This window comes from Bos indicus x Bos taurus, chromosome 2, assembly GCF_003369695.1.
Source record: "Bos indicus x Bos taurus breed Angus x Brahman F1 hybrid chromosome 2, Bos_hybrid_MaternalHap_v2.0, whole genome shotgun sequence".
Classification (NCBI taxonomy): Eukaryota; Metazoa; Chordata; class Mammalia; order Artiodactyla; family Bovidae; genus Bos; species Bos indicus x Bos taurus.
This window is the reverse complement of record NC_040077.1, coordinates 97,654,074-97,674,182: the sequence shown is the minus strand read 5'-3', so window position 1 is coordinate 97,674,182 and position 20,109 is coordinate 97,654,074. Positions and strand designations below refer to the sequence as shown.

The following is a 20,109-nucleotide window of genomic DNA, read 5'->3' as shown; positions in this document are numbered from 1 at the left end:
CAGTAACAGAAAGAAAGCATGTTCAGTAGCAGCATTAAGAGTATTATGAACTACAATGATTGAGCACTTATCTACTATATTCTACATTCAAGGCTTCCCATGTAGAGAACTTACGTGTGTGTGTTTGTGTGTGTGTGCACGCGCACGCGTGTGTGTAGGTATGCTAAGTTTCTTCAGTCATGTCTGACTCTTCGCAACCCTTTGGACTGTAGCCCACCAGGCTCCTCTGTCCATGGGATTCTCCAGGCAAGAATACTGGAATACTTGTCATGCCCTCCTCCAGGGGATCTTCCCAACCCAGGGAGAAAACTTGTATAACCTGCACTAATATCGAGCACTGCTGAAAAAGAAACTGAGACTAGAGAGAGCCTGCCATTTGATTTATTTAGGTGACACTGGTTGTGGTGGAGCCTGAGTTTGAACTCACTGCCTAGGGGAAGTGGATGTTGAAGTCTGTTTCCCTGGGCCTGAGAGATTCTCTGGGGATGAATGGGTGAGACTTGGAGGAGACCTAACAACCTTTTCTACTGAAATCAGATACATGGGTTTGGCAAGCTGGTTTTCTCAGAGGTCTTTTCTACTTATGTCTGGGCCAACAGTTAGGACTTCAGATAAAAGAGGAATCACTGTACTAGTATACTTATTACTTTTCCTTTAAAACCTTGCAGGCATGAGTAGCTGGATTGCATTTCTCTTGAGGTACACAGTTGCCATAACCATTAAAAATACTTTCTTGATTCACCTAATGTATTCTAAGGTGTGTGTCTCTCTCTCTCTCTCTCTTCTGCCTCTCTAATCATTTCTGTCAGTGGCAAGTCAAGACTATGTATCAGTCAACTCAGTGCCAAAATAAGTGTCTCTGCATGGGTCACCTGATCACCAGAGTCTGTCCCAGTGTTCTTGGTGTACAAACCCAGGGCAGCTCCAGAACAACCACAAGCGATACCAGGATGCTCTAAAGTAGGATTCTCAGCATCTGAAGACAAGTGTTATGAGCTTTGTAGCTGAGAGGGAGCCTTTGGCTACTTCAGTGCAGAGGTAAAATGTCAGTGAAAGTGGGAAAAATATGCAAGAAAATAAAAGCAGGCAAAAGTGGGGCAGATTCTAGAAGATGTAAATAAATGCACATATTTATTTGAAGGTAGAAAAATGCCATTTAATTCTAAACTGGATGATCAGTGAAGTGGCCATAGCCATTGTGCATTAAAAAAAAATCACTTCTGTTGAAAGTCATCCCTACCTTTAACAGGGCTTCAAACTGAGTGTCTTCATGGACTGGCAACTGGGTTGGGATGTCACACTCATTCTGTCCATGAACTACCAAGGTTTTGGTACCTACAAAAGGTAAAAATCATAATAAACTGACTTCTACTATAAAGAAGTTTGAATACAAAGCATGAAATATTGAAATATTATTAAGCTGATGTTTTTCTTGTTATTATGATGACTATTAGTGAGGGTTTAATGTGAGTTGAGGATTCTGTTAGTGAGGGTTTAATGTGAGCTGTGCATTCCACTATCTGTACTCCTTTTTTTTATAGTCAATATCTGCTTTAAATATGTTTCCTTATTATTTAATAATGATAGCTACCATTTATGGAGTTTCCAATACTTATCAATGGTGTTATGTGTATAATCGTATTTAAATCTCACAACAACCCTATGACACTAGTGTTATTATTTTCGTGTTACAAATGAAGAAACAGAGAACTTATTTTTATAAATAAGAATGTATAAGTAACTTAGTCAAAGACATTTATTTACTAGAAGAGTCAGAATTCAAGCTTTAAACACTGCAACAAATAATATATTCCTAAATTTTAAATAATGGCTGAGAAAATACAAACAGAGAGACTAGCAAAAGCTAAACAAGTACCTAAAACATAGTTTATTATTTATTTTTTTTAAAGACTTTTTGATGCGGACCATTTTTAAAGTCTTTATTGAATTTGTTACAACACTGCTTGAGTTTTACATTTCGGTTTTCTGGCTGCGAGGTATGTGGGATCTTAGTTCTCTGGCCAGAGATCAAACCCTCACCTCCTGTAATGGAAGGTTCAGCCCCAACCTCTGGACCACCAAGGAAGTCCCATGAAATGTAGTTTAAATTTACTTGTTCTGTATTTTACTTGGCTGGTGAGACAGTATTTCTACTTCATTCCTTAAAATTATAAATCTTTGTGAACATTATGATAGACCTTGATTTTCAATGAGCTGATTTTAAGTATATGCCTGACAATATGAGTTTCTTTAATAAAAATGAACACTTTGCTGAATAATCTATAGCAATTGTATTTATTGCTATAGATACAATAAATTGTGTATTACCATTTACTGAATGCTGACCATGTGTCAGACATGACAGCAAGTATTTTACAAATCTAAACTCATTTATTCCTCACAATTGTGAAGTATGAATTAGATCCCAAATTTACCCATAAAGAAAGCTTTAAAAATTATGTACCTTGTCATAGCTAATATTAATCATACAGACAATTAGAGGCAGTGCTCTGATTTTAACACGGGGCTCTTTGCTGCCCGTGTTAAATAAAAACTGTGTTCTTATTTATATATAATTCTGTCTTTCTCTTTATATCAATACATGTATCATCTCACATTTTCTTAGTCATTGCACAAGGATAAAGGCTTGGAAACATTTCTTTTATCTCCAAGAAAGACAAGCTATCCAAAGTGAAAAGGAACTGTATCTAGATTTTATATCATACTGCATGTTCTTTTGTAATTCTCCTTCCTGCTTTTCCCCTTTGCAATTTTTCATAAAGCCATCTCTCAGTAAGTTCACAAAAGCCTGGGGTCCATGCCACGCAACAATATTATTCTCCCTGCAGTGCCAAAAATCCCTTCAAAAAGGCTTTCAGTTCAGCTGGCCCTCTGTGATAGACTTAAACACATCTTTCACCTTGGCAGCCCTTCAAGGACTGACTCACACAGATCTCAGTTCTCATGTCCCCCTTTTCATCTGGCAATTGCTGACTTTTAAAGGGTCTATTGTGTTTCTTCAGATTGCATTCAACAAAAATTCTTTGAGGCACTCAATCCCAGGGTTGGCAAGTTTTCTCATGAATGAAAGAGACACTTGGTCTGTAAAAGGGGTATTCATACTCTTAGAAAAGTTCTGTCATCTGAAGGCAGTACCTGGCATTGAAGCGGTCACCAGGAGCTTCACCTCACACTGCTCCTTCTTCATTGTCTGCTTCAGATCCTTGAAGAACAGGCCTTCCACATAACCGACCACCTCCCACAGGAAAGTCAGAGTGGCCGAAATGGCGTCCATCCCCCACTCACAGGGGGTCCTCACAAAGTACATGATTAATCCCACCTGCAACTCAGGACAGGAGGAGGTCACAAAGCCACAATGACTCTGAATTCGCATTCTCATTTCCTTAGCTTTGCATTTTCTTAATTAGATATTCTTTTTTTGCTTTTGTATTCTCTGTTCAAGTGCTTCTCTAGCATCTTCAGTGGCAGTAAGCAGGAGAAGGTATAACTGGAAAACTGGCCAGAGCAGGTTGCCATACATTTTTGCATTATCACCAAAATACCTACTGCTTAAGAGGAAAGCAAAAGACCATGTTTTCCAGCTTTCAAGTCACTTGGTGACTCAGGTACTTGGACCACCCAAAATGACTATGTGACGTTTGTCCAAACACTGTTTTCAGCTTGGATTATGTCTAATAATTATATCTGACATAAGAACACTCTGCTTGGCTAAGTTGGTGAACTTAAAAGTTTTTGTTTGTGTCCTCTGGAATAAGTTTTGAAAAACTGTGTGCCCTTTTGTATATTTTAAAGTTAAACTTTAAAATGTCCCATCATAAATTTACATTGTTAATATGAATAAGTATGTTAAACATCCTGTATGTTGAAAAAAGAGAACTGACTATGATTGGAATGCATACTTCACATACTCCGGCACATTTGATGAAATTAGTTTTAGCTACCTTATTCAATAATGCACAACAGAATCAGAAAGAAATAATGTAAAAGCCACTGCCCATCGATTTTACACTTTTTTTTTCCTGGAAAAATTTGCTAAACCTAGAAAACTTTCCAGTTACATTGAAAGAATCAATGTCACTAACCCAGTGCACTTTGGTGACTCTGAAGGCTGAATATCCTAATGATGGCCAAACCTCATACCTAGTACAAATCTACAGAAGACAGGAAAAGGTGGGAAGTCTTGTGGGTTTAAAGGGCCTCAATCAATCAGAAATGAGGTTTCCTTAAATCTAATGCAGTACATCAGATTCTTTCCCTGTCTTACACATCTGTCAATGCAGCCTGGTGATACCTGGGAGGGTCAGAGTGGGCCTTTCTGGTGTACAGTGATGACTGAGATGGCAGACACGCCCAAGAAGTGTTAATGCATATCTACAAAATGAGGATTTGGAGATTTATTCCCTTAAAACTATTTGGGCAGCAAACTGCTTCAAAAGTCTTCACATACCCTTAGATGGACTAAGACCCCCAGATTGAAGATCACTGAATCAAGTTGGGCAATGGGTTTAAAAGTTCCTAATGAAGTCTGGAAGATATAGATCATGTTCCCCAACTCCCTATCACACATATCTATAATAGTTGTTAGAAAAAAGAGAGATACAATGGGGGTAATGGTTTAAAACATGACTCTGCCCTTCACTGTTCTGCCATTCTGAGTACAAAACCCCTTTCCCTAGTCCACCTGAAGCATGCATGTGCTTGGGATTCAGGATAAGATTGGGGTTTATATAAAACAAGGTTATACAGCAAGTGGCCGATGTGTACCCAGCCCTTTGCTCTAGTAACTTATCAATGACATAGTTGGGAGGATTTATGTCTAGCGTTAAGGCTTATTTGGAGTTGAAAGGACAATATGGCAGAAGGGAACTGAACTGTCCATTTTCTTGTCCAAGGGCAAAAGGATGGAGGGGAGCAATATAAGTGTTTCCCCCATCCAGTGACTTGGGGAAGCAGCAGGCACCCCAAAGGGGCTTTTGCCTCTAGTGTTTGCGTCTCTGACAAGAGTTCACCACAGAGCCTTTTGATACCAATCTGGCTGTAACATAAACTTGGCAGAGCACATACTTAAACTGAAGGAGGCTGTGATATTTTTGGCTGTGCTAATCTACCTTGGATTTCTGAGTAGTGCAGATAGGAGACGTAGTAGTAGAAAGTTTGGCTGGAGAGATTTTTGGATAGAACTGCCATAGGCTGGTTCACTGAGCAGGATACTCTAGTCAGAGGACTTCCTAATCTAAAGCCATATGGAACAACCATAACTCAGAGGGGTGGGTAGCAACAGCAGGAGCTGAGATGGAGTCTCCCAGCAAGCACTGCTGGGAGTAGACAAGGTTTGCAAGTTACAGAAGCCATGGGCTTCAGCTTCCACCAGTCAGGCGTTCAGCAACCAGCCAGCCAGAGAGCTCTGTCTAACAAGTGGAGGAGCTGGGGCAAACATTGGACAGGAGATAGAATTCTGAACAAGGGTCTTTTTTCTCCCCAACTCCAAATAACATCTAGAGATGAAAGAAGTTAGAAGGGAGGAGAATTCCTAGAGGTTAAGTATTTTTAGACAAGAGAGACCAAATACTATCCAAAGGTACTATTTATATATTTCTATCAGTCTGAACTTAAAATTGGATTGGACACTTATTTATATTTTTCCCCTTGTCCACCAGTAGGTGGGCATTCATAATGAAAACCACCTCAGTCATAAACACAGGGAAGGAATTACAACTTTTGTTTGCACATCAGAGTAGTAGCATTGAGTTAAATTTATCATCCTCCTGCAGATGCATATGGATAACTCTTCTATTTCCCCACTCGCAGAAGACCAGTGATGGTTAGGAAGAAAGAACATTCTCCCAACACTGAAATTCATTTGGCCATCTGTCTGCTTGAATTAAGGTGTAGTTTAAAAGAACAGTCATCAAGCCAACAGTCCCCAAACTGCATATTCATTTAGGGTATAAGGAGGAGAATGTGAAGAAACTGGCAAATTCTGGAGGGTTCAGGAAGGAGCTGTGAGGACAATGTAAAGCACAGATAGTTGCTATGGAAAAATACACTCACAAATACTTTGTATCTAGGGCAACATTTTCCTCTGTGTGTGTGTGTATGTGTTTTAAACAGTGAGATACGAAAAGGGAAAGAATGACTAAAAATGACACATACATTTTTCAACAGAAAACTAAAATTAAGGACCAACATGAGGAAGTTCTACAATGCTAAAGAGAGACAGGGAGGAAACAGACATTTATTGAGTGCCCATCACATGCCAGGGATTGTGCCAGGAGGAGTTTTCCCATATAATCAGTGGTGAATTCAGCTGACTATGATGCAACTTCAGGCACACAGTTAATGAAAATTTATTTGAAAAAATCCCCTAAGACCTTTTTCTTGCATTGTTGCTTCTTACTTGGAAATGAACATTTATAACCTACTGGAGGTGAAACTCACCAAGTAGTTGAATAGGATGTGAGAGGTCTGAGCAGGAAAGTCTCCGATATTCAGGAGCAGTTTGCGCAGCATGTACATTAACTCATCCTGAAAGAGCAACAGAATCTATGTCTCATTCAGCTGCCATGTTGTAGGAAATAATATTAACTTTTTGAAAAGCAAGGTGGGGGAATTTTTCTTACTTTTGCCCACATGTTGATTTCTCTTATGTTCAGCATTTTAATACAGTATTTGTGATGCTTGATAAATTATTTAAGCCAACTGTAACACCTTTTCCTAGAAGCTAGCATATGAAGTTATTAAGTAATAGTCTGCTGCTGCTGCTGCTGCTAAGTCACTTCAGTCGTGTCAGCAATAGTCAGACATTTTTTAAAAATAAAAACTAAGACTGACTCTATAGGTTACAGGCAAATCACAGGAGAGCTGTATATTTAGTCAACACTATTTACTATAGCTTTCAGGTGTGATGAAAATGTGAGGAGGACCTATCTTAAGAAACTATTAACAAATTAGGTTTTTTAAACTTCATAGTTCTGTTTCCTAGGTAGATGTTTATAATTAACCTTTCTTTCAGAAACTAAACTTAACTGTCCAGCAAATGGAACAATAATATAGAAATGAAGAAATAATTTATAATTATTGATATATTTTGTCATTGCTCAGAAAGCTACTTTTCTTTGGTATCATCTTCTTATAGGGTGAACTGGTAAATTAAATGTCTTGATTAAAGGAGAGTTTCAACATACACTAATAATACTACCTGTATCACATACTACCAACCAATCAGAATTCAGTAAATGTACTCAACACTGAAAACATTAAATTGAATTTAATCTTTGTTTAAAAGACTGAGAATCTTTCGGTATCTTATGGTCATTACCAGCAGCGTACCACACACACATGGAGACATCAGTTAATGGGGAAATTCAAAAGAAAACAGCAAAGTTTAATTTGTTCATTATTTTCATTATGCAAAGTACTTCTTAGTTATGTGTCAACCAATGTTGCATGAATATCACAATAAAGTTCACTGCTTGTTGTTTAACCATGTTCACACACAGAGCTACTATAAACACAGAAGATTTTACTTGTCTATTGCTGATGGTCAGTTTTTCCAGAAAATGTCGAAGAACTGTTGATGGATCTTCAATTAGACAATTCCATAAGACTTGCTGGGCCACAGCACTCACTTTAGAAGAGAAAATAAATTGAACATTCATTTTAAATGGACATAAATCTATTAGATATAGTGTTCAAGTAATTTCTAAGCTTTAATTGGTTTCTCTAAAATTTTTGCCTCACAGAGTTCTATGAACCCTTTTTCTACTGAAGGTAAGTATTCTTCTTTTTGCTGTTGTTTCTGAACATTTTAGCCTATAAAGAAAAGGTGACAAAAGTGTATAGGATGGTCTTTAAATACTAGCATTGCTTCTCTAAAGAATGTATTTGTGATAGACAATGGAATATCATTCAAGCTTAAAAAGAAGGAAATTCTCCCACTTAACAACATTATGGATGGACTTTGAGGGTGTCATGCAATGTGAAAGAAGTCAGACAGAGAAAGACAAATGTATGATCTCAATTACATGTGGAATGTAAGAAAAACCTAAACTCATAGACACAGAGAACAGACTGGTTACCAGAGGTGGGGGGTGGGCACTGGGGCTGAGTGAAGGTGGTCAAAGATTACAAACTTTCAGTTCTAAGATAAATAAATCCTAGAAATGTACAGCATGATTATATTTAACAGTACTATACTGTATATTTGAAAGCTGTTAAGAGAATATATATTAAAAGTTCTCATCATAAAAAAACATTGAAACTACGTGTGGAGATGAATGTTAAATAAACTTACTGTGGTATTCATTTTGCAATATATACATACATCAAATGTTTACGTTGCATATCTAAAACTAGCACAATGTTATAAGTCATAAAGGGCTTCCCTGGTGGCTCAGAGGTTAAAGCATCTGCCTGGAATGCAGGAGACCTGGGTTCGATCCCTGGGTTGGGCAGATCCCCTGGAGAAGGAAATGGCAATTCACTCCAGTACTCTTGCCTGGAGAATCCCATGGAGGGAGGAGCCTGGTAGGCTATAGTCCATGGGGTTGCAAAGAGTTGGACACGACTGAGTGACTTCAGGGTCAGGGTCATACTTTAATAAACAAGAATACATTTATGAATCTTTGTTTTGGAAATCATCCTACTATTAACAGTGGTATTTATTAAAGTCCTATTTCATTGTTTGCTATATAGAGAAACTTCTAATGTAATATTTTGGGTTTTAGAAAATACGTTTTTGTTTAGAATGCATATGAATTAGACCTGACCTTATATTGTTCACATAAATGCTTTCAATAACAACTCCTTCAAAAAGATGACATAGTTGAGCCAGTAATAGTTAAGGTTCCCACTTCTAATGAGGATGGCTTAGGAATAAATAATTATTCCTAATGTGAAAGAAAAAGTGCTACTTCTTTGGGGAAGGTAGTTGGCTAAGACTGCCTGGAAGTGCCCAGGCTAAGAAAGCAGGTGGGTAAAAGTGAGTAGTGGAGAAGAAATAGATGATCTTTAAATAGTTTAGTTCAATTTTCTAAACTAGGAATATAAAATTTAGCATGACTTTATTTTTCAGGCTATATTTTAAATAAATTATACCATCTTTTTTGCTTCAGAAGCTAACCATCCAATTGAAACTGAGCCTTATAAATAATATTAACAAGAGATATGCAAAATAAGCTTTAGCTCTCATGTGGCTTCATAAATAATTAAAATAAATGCAGGTTTTTGTTAGGTTCAAATTGGTTACAAAACTATAACAGCATTTTATTCTGATTGCTAAGGAAGGCATTTAATGCTTAAAACATGAAAAATACAGAAAAAGACAAGAAGGAGAATAAGACGTGTCTTGTTGTTCAGTCGCTCAGTCGTGTCTGACTCTTTGCAACCCCATGGACTGTAGCACGCCAGGCTTCCCTTCCTTCACCATCTCCCAGAGCTTGCTCAAACTCAAGTCCTTTGAGTCAGTGATGCCATCCAACCATCTCATCCTCTGTCACCCCCTTCTCCTCCTGCCTTCAATCTTTCCCAGCATCAGGGTCTTTTCTAATTAGTCGAGTCTTTGAATCAGGTGGCCAAAGTATTGGAGCTTCAGCATCAGTCCTTCCAGTGAATATTCAGGACTGATTTCCTTTAGGATTGACTTGTTTGATCTCCTTGCAGTCCAAGGGACTCTCAAGAGTCTTCTCCAACACTACAGTTCAAAAGCATCAATTCTTCAGCACTCGGCCTTCTTTATAATCCAACTCTCACATCCATACATGACTATTGGGAAAACCATAGCTTTGACTAAATGGACCCTTGTTGGCAAAGTGACGTCTCTGCTTTTTAATATGCTGTCTAGGTTTGTTATAGCTTCTCTTGCCAGGAGCAAGCGTCTTTTAATTTCATGGCTGCAGTCACCATCTGCCATGATTTTGGAGCCCGAGAAAATAAAATCTGTCACTGTTTCCATTGTTTCACCATCTATTTGCCATGAAGTGATGGGACTGAGTGCCACAATCTTAGTTTTCTGAATGTTGAGTTTTAAGCCAGCTTTTTCACTCTCCTCTTCAGAACAACTATAAACATTTCAGAGTATGTTTTTTCATACACATGGAATATATATTTACGTGTATCTTTAAATAATATTGTATAGAAAATACTCTTAGGTACTCACATTTTTAATTAGCAATAAATTGAACACTTTCTGTATTAATATTTTTCTACAATATTATTTCTAATGTGCACAGAATGCTGTCATTTGGAAATACCACAATGAACTAATATCCTATGGTTAGATATTAAAATTATTTTCAAATATTTGTTCTTTCTAATATGTTCAATGTTCAGTATTCTATATAAATCTTTATTCACCCCTCAATACTGCCTTAGGAAATTGCTAGAGATCAAAATCTGTGTCAAAGGGTGTTCACACTTTTAATGCTTTTAGGATGCACTCTGTGACACTGTTTCAAGATGCTTGCATTAGATTTTTACTGCCATCAGCAAGGTGTGATAATGCTGTTTTCTTTGAATATTTACCAACTACGCATATTTTCATTTAAAATAATCCTTATAATTTTTTATATTAAAAGTAAGATTTCATTGTTGTTTTAAACAACAGTGTTATTTACAGATGTTATTGGCCATTGGATTGTGTGTTTATATTCTTTGTCCATTTGTCTATTGGCATTTAAAAAAGTCATTATTAAGTTATAAAGCTTTTTTAAAAATAATATTAATGTGTTATCTGTCACAAATGTAACTCATCTTTCAGTTCAGTTCAGTTCAGTCGCTCAGTCGTGTCCGACCCTTTGAGACCCCTCGTTTATTATTTAATTTTGTAGCTATTCTCTATAGATACTACCTCTGAAAAGGCAATCAATTGAGAAAGATGGTATTAAAGATGTCAAGCCAATAACTAAGATTTCTAAGGTGGCTAAAATCACTGTTTGGTTCCTATGTGGTCAAATAAGCATTGCTCTGTTCTCTGGGCATAAACAGCACTCCTGGACCAACCCACATATTTTAAATGCAATTTCTTGGTCATAAAGTTTATGAAAAGAGAAAGTGGAGGAAGTGACAGTGTTAGTTCAGTATATAGCAAATCTGTAATTATAACATGTGCATAAAAGAACTCCATGTGTGGCCAGTGGTTCATGTCTTCAAGAGCACCCAACTGTCCTTTGTCAGATGAGTACCTCAAGTATTTATTAGATGGTTTTACTAGTCAAAGCCATACCTGCCACTCCATCTTCTCGCACCTCACCGTCCTCCATCAGATGGACAATGGGGAGCACAGCTGCACAGATGCATGCTGGGAACACTGCTTGTGGGGGTTGAGGCACATGGTGGTTGGGCGTGTGTTCGGTAGTGTGTTCCTCATCTGAAGAGGGAGACATAATCGGGAAGCTTTTCTCAGTACCAGGTACATTCTCAGAACATTCTAGCACAACATTTCTCAGTTCAAGGCCTACCTATAGAACATTTTTTTGGTGTATGTAGACATCTAGTTGTCACAGCATCATTTGTTGAAAAGACTATTCTTTCCCCATTGAAGTTTCATGGTACCCTTTTTAAACATGAAATTGATATACATGTAATGGTTTACTTCTGGTCCCAACCTATGCCATTGATCTGTATATCAATCCTCAAGTCAATACCACACAATCCTGATTACTGCAGCTTTGTAGTAAGTTTTGAAATTAGGAAATGTGAGTTTTCCAACTTTGTTCTTCATTTGCAAGATTACTGTGTCTTTTCAAGGGTATGGAACAACTGAAGCCTTCATACTTTTTGGTAAGAATATAAAATGACACAGAAACTTTTGAAGTAGCTTGGCAGTATTCCTCACAAAACTTACACATAACTTCTCATAGCATCATAATTCATAATAATTGAGATGAAAACAATACAAATGTCCAGTAACTGATGACATGATCAGCAAAATGTGTTGTATCCATACAATGGAATATTATTTGGTGATAAGAAGGAATGAAGAACTGGTACATGTGACAAATGGATCAACCTTGAAAATATTATGCTGAGTGAAAGAATCTAGTCACAAAAGGCCATGTACTGTATGGTTCCATTCCTATAAAATGTGCTGATTAGGCAAATCCACAGAAATAGAAAGTACACTACTTCTTCTTGGGGTTGGAAGAACTGGTGGATGAGTGACTACTAATGGGTATAAGGTATCCCTGTTTGGGGATAATGAAAATATTCTGAAATTAAATAGCAGTGACAGTTGCAAACTCTACAAATATACTATCAATCAATTGCATTACATACTTCAAAATGGTGAATTTTATGGTATGTAAATTATATCTCAGTAAAGGTGCTATAAAAAAATATAGGTATCTTTAGACCCCGGTCCTATAAGTTGGGATTAGTTAGCATTGGTCATTTTTGAAGTTTTCCAAGGCTGTGCAATAAAGGGTTGAGAACAACTGGTTTCTGTGTAACTTTTTGATGACTTCATAAATCAGTGATGAAATCTGTGTAATCATGAAGCAGTGAGTCCCAGACAGTTCCTCATCATTAGAAAGGCATAGCTTATAAATTCTTGGACCTAAAGAGCATCACGTTTCTCCTCTGGAATCAGATTTAATTACAGGAGTGGCATGAGCTTTGTTCTCTGATTGTTGTTATTCCAGAACAGCATCCTAAAGCATCCCGCTGAGTCTTAGCTGCACACTGAAATCACCTGAGTAGATTTTAAAAAACACTGAGGTGGTGAGTCCACCCTTAGAGATTCTGATTTGATCTTGGTTGTGACCTGGGCATTTTAAAAAAACTCCCTGGTTGACTGCAATGTGTAGTCAGGGTTGAAAACCGTCTAGAATAATGTTTTACTAAACCCTCAGCAATATGATTACATTAATGTAATTAAAATAGAACCAACTTATTAAGGACATTTGTTGGATTAAATCAACAATTTTTTTTTTTTTTGGAATACCACTCAATCTATCTTTTCAAAACTTCAAATCAAGAAGCAAGTTATTTAATGAAAACAGTGTAATGAAGTCATGGAATTGTTTCAAACACATAGGGAATAAAGGACACATTTGTAAGAGCACGCACCTTCAGCACTGACGGCTGAACGCACTGACCAGACTGATCCTCGGCGGAAGGAGTAATTCCTGTGGGAAGTGCTGGAGGTACAGGACGGACTCACAGACAGTCGACGAGATGCCAGATTGGTGACTTCTTCTACTGGCAAAGAAAACAGGCAACGTGAACTTTGGTTTTGTAACAACAAAGTTATCATCACAACTACACTTGTAGTTACATCGAAGTGTATATAGTTCTCAGAACATAAGGCTTAAATGATTTAGAGTGTACTTAGGAAAGGAAAAAACACAGAAAGAATGACAGAAAATTCCTCCCCAAAATTTCACAAAAGCAGGGCGGAAAATCACTGAATTTAGAATAGCTCATAAATTACTTTCTTTACAATTTTTGGTCTTTACTTATTTTCTTCCATTTTTATTGATATATGTGTGTGTGTTAGTCACTCAGTCGTGCCTGACTCTTTGTGACCCCATGGACTGTAGCCTGCTGGGATCCCCTGCTCATGGGACTTTCTAGGCAAGAATACTGGAGATGCCATTTCCTTCTCCATTATTGATATGTATTCACACACACAGATATTTCGGCCATGCAGCATGTGGGATATTATTTCCCTGATCAGAGATCAAACCCACACCCCCTGTGTTGGAAGCACAGAGTCTTAACCACTGGACAGCCCGAAAAGTCCCCATAAATCATTTTCTGACAAACTGCCAGTACTTGTGAAGGCTGAAAGCAGCTAATGGACCAACCCCATTTTTAATGATGAAAGACTGAATATATTTTAGCACACACTCTGGGTTCAGCTGTTGCCTGAATCATAGTCACTGCTTGATCCATTATCATATTAGTTCATTCAATGTGGTTAATGTCCTCCTCCATAATCGGGCCAGCTCTAAACATTTAGAAAAAGACAATTTTTCTCTTTCTTTAGATAGTGTCAGGAGGTAAGTGAGAGAGAGAGGGAGCTTATCACCTCAAGTCACATAAAATTGTCAGTTTATTTTAAAGCAAGTCCTTTCCCTTTTCTGACCCAGCCCTCCAAGAAGTCCAGTGTGTAGAGGCACCTTCTTCCTCTGGCTCTGAGTTGGGTGTGCAGGTGGGCTCGTAGCAAGCCTCCTGGGTGATAGGGATGGCAGTGATGAGGCTGGCTTCTCGACCAAGACGCTTCTTCTCTTCCTCCTGTTGCAAGTTCTTTAAGATGTGTTCTGCCCTTTGATGGGAGCGGGACACAGCCCGGGCTGAAAAGGATTTCTATGGAGACATGAAGGCAAGTTTGTTTACTAGCAACTCTTCTGCATGGTCACAGACAAGAGTGGTCTACGGAATGACACAGATGTGGTACTTTGCTCTCAGGAAATGTTAGGGTGTCGTGATCTAGTTTCATGTTGTTTACTTGTTTCTTTTTCTACCAAGTTTCCAGGCTGTGTATAACTAAGCTATTCTTTTTCATTAAGTCTGAATAATTCTTCAAAGATGTTTATAATTTCTAGAAACAGTCTTTTTTTTTTTTACTTTTCAAACAAAAGTTCAATGATTCACTCTTTAAACACTGACATCAAAGAAACATTTTTAATACTCTCTTTCTTACCAAAATTTCTTGAACCAGTTTTAAATGAAGGACATTTATTTTGTAAGGTTAATAAAAGAGAAAGTCAGAACAATGGGAAAGAGGAGGAAAGAGATCTCTCATATGAACAACTAATTTTGAGATTTATTTCATTTTTGTATCTTATGTATCTACCACACTGTAAATACTATTTAGAAATATTAATATTAAATAATATTAACAATATATAATAATAAATATTCATAGAAATACAGTGGCACGCTGTAAGTACTAAGCAATATTTGTAGAAACAAAGCAACTGAATGGAAATTATGAGTTGGTAGTGTTACTAAGGCTGAATGTAAAATCTGATTCTGTTTACCAGCAGCAAAAGCATAATAGATAAGAAACAATAAAGGAGACAAGATTCACTCTGCAAAGTGGTCATTCTGCTTGTCTTAATCATGATCCTTATGCTGAGACAAATTCCAAGAGCTCTAGGGATAAAGCCATTGGTGTCAGAACAGGGAAGTGATCATTGACATTCTCTACTACCAGTTTGATGTCTATGTACAGTAGCAATTCTACATCTCTTTGTTGGCCCGTGGTCTGTAGGATTCAAGAGACAGACAAGGGGTGTTGGTCACTCTTCTGAAGGACTATAGTCATTAAAGCTCCCTTTATGCAACATCTTAACATAACATTTTCTATAATGAATGACATAACAGCAATTAAGGGCATTGATGGGCTACATGGCAATTCATTTTCAGAGTCGGGGTCAAGCTGGTTGATTATAGTAAGGTGAGAATTGTGGAATAAGGAAAAGAGAACTAAATATAGAATCAGAGGACTTGGCTTGAAATTCACTGTGAACTTGGGAGAGAGGATGGATTTGACTCTAATGATTCCATCACATGTGTGGGAGAAAACCTAAAGATTTTTATCCCAGTGGTTCAGATGCTGGAATTACTACATATATGAGGAAGAACCAAGTGTGCCTTTATCTTTGGCACAAAACCATGAGATATGAAGGTACTGTATGCAGAAGAATTAAAATAAAAATATTCTTATGGGTAACGAATTCAAATAAACAGTTCTCCAAGAAAACTACAAAAGGCTAGAAAATATATGTGACATGCAAAAATATTCAACCTCACTTCATATATTCAACAAACTTTTTAATGACATGTGAATAAAAAAGCCGATAACTTTGTTTTTTTGCTGTTCAATGTGGCATTAAAAGATAACACTAGTTAATTTGAATAAGGAAGATGCTTTCCCATTCTGTTGAATGAGAGTAAAATGGTACAACTGTCCTGGGAATATTTTGTGAGATCTATCAAAAATCTTTAATTCAGGAGAAGGAAATGGCAACCCACTCCAGTGTTCTTGCCTGGAGAATCCCAGGGACAGGGAAGCCTGGTGGGCTGCTGTCTATAGGGTCGCACAGAGTTGGACACGACTGAAGCAACTTAGCAGTAGCAGCAGCAGGCCATGGCCAATTTAGCCACTGGCGCCAACACTTCAACCTGCAAACTCAGTGCCATCCAGTTCTCAAGTCCAATCCTGAGATGAAGAAATCTATTGCTGAGATTTCATCAAGTCTATGGCTGAGTCCATCAGAGTTGTGACATAAAGATGCCTGGCACAACAATGCAATACTCAATAAATGCTACTTCTGTTCTTTCTTTCATATCTAGAAAAAAAAATCTTTAATTCACATATTGATTGCCCTAAATCTCATGGGAAACTATGCAAGGAAATAGTCATGAATTTGTGTAGAGAGATATGTTCTTTATTTTTTGATTTACTTTCCAAAACTTTCTACATTACTCTTGAAATTTAGAAAAATGCTATGTAACATGTGAAAAAGGCATATTTTGAAGATTCATTTTTTTCAAAGGGCACATATTCTTGGTTCTTGTTTATAAATAGACTGTGTTCTAAAGTTAACTGTTTATTAATTACATTACATACAGCAGTGATAAATTAGAATAGGATGCCCTGAGTTCTCTGAGTGATGTTTGTGATGATGATACTGATGATCAACAAGGTAAAAAACAGACTAAGGTCCAAATAAGGAAAATAAGAGCAGTCAACTCAGTTCTTTTTCTTATTCATCCAGGGTCAATATCGTTCACTTTTGGATAGCATGCTGTGCCATGCTTAGTTGCTCAGTTATGTCCGACTTTTTGCGACCCCATGGACTATAGCCCACCAGGCTCGTGTGTCCATGGAGATTCTCCAGGCAAGAATACTGAAGTGGGTTGCCATGCCCTTCTCCAGGGAATCTTCCCAACCCAGGGACTGAACCCAGAACTCCTGCATTGCAAGCAGATTCTTTACCGTCTGAGCCACCAGGGAAGCACCTTGGATAGTGTATATAGGTTAAATAAATTGTTCTGTAATCAAGAGCAGCAAAAGTGCTACCTTGGGCTAAGAAATCAGTGCCTAATTGTTTTAATAGCTTTATAAGGCAGCTGCTGCTTTGAATTATAGAACAAACTGTCTTGGCTTGCAGGTCTGCAAATGCTCACCCCAGAAGTTACTTCCCTCTATTCTATTCCAGAAGAACTAAAGAACTTTTGTGGCTGCTGTTCTGTGTTATTATATTCTGATGACAAGAACACATTGTCTCTCACACTCATTGCTCTTCTCTCTTACAAGTACACCATGGAACCTGAAGATATGAGAAAGGAAGAATGCGTTACTCACAGACTGGTCTTCATTAATGGGGTCCTGGACACTCCCGCTGCACTGAGGGACCCAGGGAGGGTCAAACATCGGGACAGATGGCATTCCGAGCACCGGTGATGGCAGGGTGAAATTTATACTGGGAGGTGGGATCTGTTAGTTGATACCAGAGGAATGAAGGAAGATGGGAAATAAACTAGATTGAGTCTGAAGTAAAATCACGAAATAATCTTACAGAGCACAGGCAGTTACAAAGCACACAATGAATGTCTCTGGGCCTCAGTTTACCCATTAATAAAATGAAGAGTTTCAACTGTATGATCTCTATTTGTGTTAATTACCCCATCCTCCAAAAACATCTGTGTATATATAGTGAAATGTCTGCAAGTTTTATGTGCTTACCTCTGGGGATGGTACTGTGATCTTGAGGATTATAGAAACTTGATTTTCTTACTTTACCTTTCTGTATATTTTAATCTTTTTAAGAACAAGAATTCATTCATATTGGAGTTAGGTTTACTTATAAAACCAGAGAAGGGGAAAAAAGAAGCATCTCTTGGGCCATACACTGTGGATTTGAAGTTGCAGGATTGAAATGAACCTTGGGTTGGGTTTGCTAATCTAATTCCCATGTGAGAAGTGTGTGTGTATGTGCGCGCGCCCGCACACGCATGCTCACTCATGTCGGACTCTTTGCAATTCTATGGACTGTAGCCCGCAGGCTCCTCTGTCCATGGGATTATCCCAGAAGTATCCCTCACCTTAAAAATCTGCTGTGCTCCCTCTTCCATCCGGGGCCAGACCTGATAGCGAAACCTCCAGAGTGTGTGGAACTTAAGGACGGCATTCAGTCTCTGCACGGTCTCTGGATGGTGAAACTCTGACGTCAGCATATCGGACACAGCTTCGGGGACTTTCACCGCACACAACAGGAACATGGCCGCTAAAGACAGTCAACAATCCATCAGCTACACATCTTTTAAGCTGTATGATTCCTGGGGATGAGGGGAAGGAGGAAACTGCTTCTGTCTCTTGAAAACGACTACTGAGCTATACAGCCAGGCCACCAGCACTAGCCAAAGAAAACCCTGTTTCATCCACTGGAAACCAGGCACCATCCTTTGTACCACCCACAATCTTCTAATATCTGATGTGAGGGCAGTGATAGCATGACATTGCAGTAGAAATATCATTTTAAGCAACCTTTCCCTTGGCTCACAGTGAAAAGTGAATGTCAGAGGAAGCTAATGAAAAAAGGAAATTACATGCTGAAATATCCTTTTCAGGAAATGTCTAGAGTCATCTCAGAGTAACCCTAGGATGGTACACAAAATGTCCATTAAAGTTACATGTTATATTAACAATAAAATTCAAAAGGTAGACTCTATTAGAAATGTCTACCCTTCCAAGAGGTAGAATAGATTGAGAAACCAACAGAGAATTTATGAAACATAATATCATTGTTGTTTTTTAATTTGGGGAAAGCCAAATACTAGGAAGAGAAAGGTCATTCCATGGTAAGTTACAAAGTCAATGAATAATAAGAAAAAAAAGAGTACACTCTATAGCATAGACAGAGAAGCCAGTGTCAATTGTAAAAATATTATTTAAAATTTCCCTTGTACTTTCCCCCACATCCTCAAGATATGCTCAGCCAACTCTTACGATAACTGGGGCTGTCACATCTCTGAAACTGATCTTGGCCAAGTCCCTTAACTTCTTAGTCTGTGTTTCTCTATTGGTAAAACATCAATAATGATGATGATGATGATGATGATGATGATGATGTAGCTGCCTCCAAATGCCTTGTTAGAATAAAATATAATAATATATGAAAAAATGCTTTGTGACATCAAAAGTACTATATATGCATAGTTTATAGAAGGTTTCCTGGGAAATTTAAAAATTGCCACCTCTGAGAAAGAGGACTGGGAGTCATGGAATAGAGGGTGACGGTTTTAAATTTCATACATTTTTACATTATTTGAATTTTTACTATGTATTTTTCAATTAAAGTAACCATACAAAATTAAAGGAATGTGCACAAAAAGTGGAAAATGATGAAGAATCCAGATTTTTGCCTCTACCATTTACTAGCTACATGGCTTTGGACACATCACGTAAATTTTAGACATTTGTTTCAATACTGTAATTTGAACACAGAACATGACTTACCTAAGAGTTAATAAAATTAACGATGGTAGTTCATGGTCAGTCTGGGAAATCACAACACACACAAAAGAACCTTTTGTGAAATACAGTGAAGATGTAGGTTCTGGGCGAGATCATTGTAATTTTTAACATCCTGGGACAGACATGCTGCCTTTGTGCAGACTACACAGGAACATGAACAGTGTATACAGAGAGCCTAGGCCTGTTTCCCTTTAGTGCACAGCTCTGTTTAGAGATCCAGCCACTGCTACCAATGTGACCTCAGCGTGAAGATGGAATGAACGTGCCTTGCTGTTGTTGAGACACTGGGATGAATGGCAGCAGGACCAGGGTCCTGGGGGGCCTATCTTTACCTGCCGCCCCCGCCATATGCTCATCCATGCTGAGCAGGAGCTCCCAGGCAGCTGGCTGGATGTCTCCATACATCTCCTCTGTCAGAATTGGTGCGGCCTTGATCAGTAGAGATAAGGGAGCAGGCGACAGGCTCATCACCTGCAAAAAGATGGAAATGATGTCTTAAAACCATCGAAGACACTGGTTGTTGTCCTCTTGAAAGTTAAGTGTCGCTTCTCTCTCCATTTTCCTTAAATGACCTTAAAATACTTTTTAAAGTGGGAACA

The 20,109-nt window shown here is 38.0% G+C and overlaps 1 protein-coding gene across 14 annotated transcripts in view; it reads right to left on the bottom strand.

Annotated features, from left to right (window-relative positions):
* UNC80 (unc-80 homolog, NALCN channel complex subunit) overlaps nucleotides 1–20,109 on the bottom strand; it is a 230,194-nt gene that overhangs the window by 64,675 nt on the left and 145,410 nt on the right. For 12 of the 14 annotated variants that reach the window (XM_027566280.1, XM_027566179.1, XM_027566218.1 and 9 more), the window contains 10 exons: nucleotides 19,843–19,981; nucleotides 18,079–18,260; nucleotides 17,339–17,470; nucleotides 14,142–14,328; nucleotides 13,087–13,218; nucleotides 11,243–11,386; nucleotides 7,548–7,648; nucleotides 6,460–6,546; nucleotides 3,157–3,340; nucleotides 1,241–1,335 (listed from right to left, as the gene is read on the bottom strand). In XM_027566280.1, coding sequence (XP_027422081.1) covers nucleotides 1,241–1,335; nucleotides 3,157–3,340; nucleotides 6,460–6,546; nucleotides 7,548–7,648; nucleotides 11,243–11,386; nucleotides 13,087–13,218; nucleotides 14,142–14,328; nucleotides 17,339–17,470; nucleotides 18,079–18,260; nucleotides 19,843–19,981 — 1,383 coding nt within the window. The remainder of the gene's footprint in view (nucleotides 1–1,240; nucleotides 1,336–3,156; nucleotides 3,341–6,459; nucleotides 6,547–7,547; nucleotides 7,649–11,242; nucleotides 11,387–13,086; nucleotides 13,219–14,141; nucleotides 14,329–17,338; nucleotides 17,471–18,078; nucleotides 18,261–19,842; nucleotides 19,982–20,109) is intronic. The other 2 variants (XM_027566188.1, XM_027566236.1) reach the window with 1 other exon arrangement.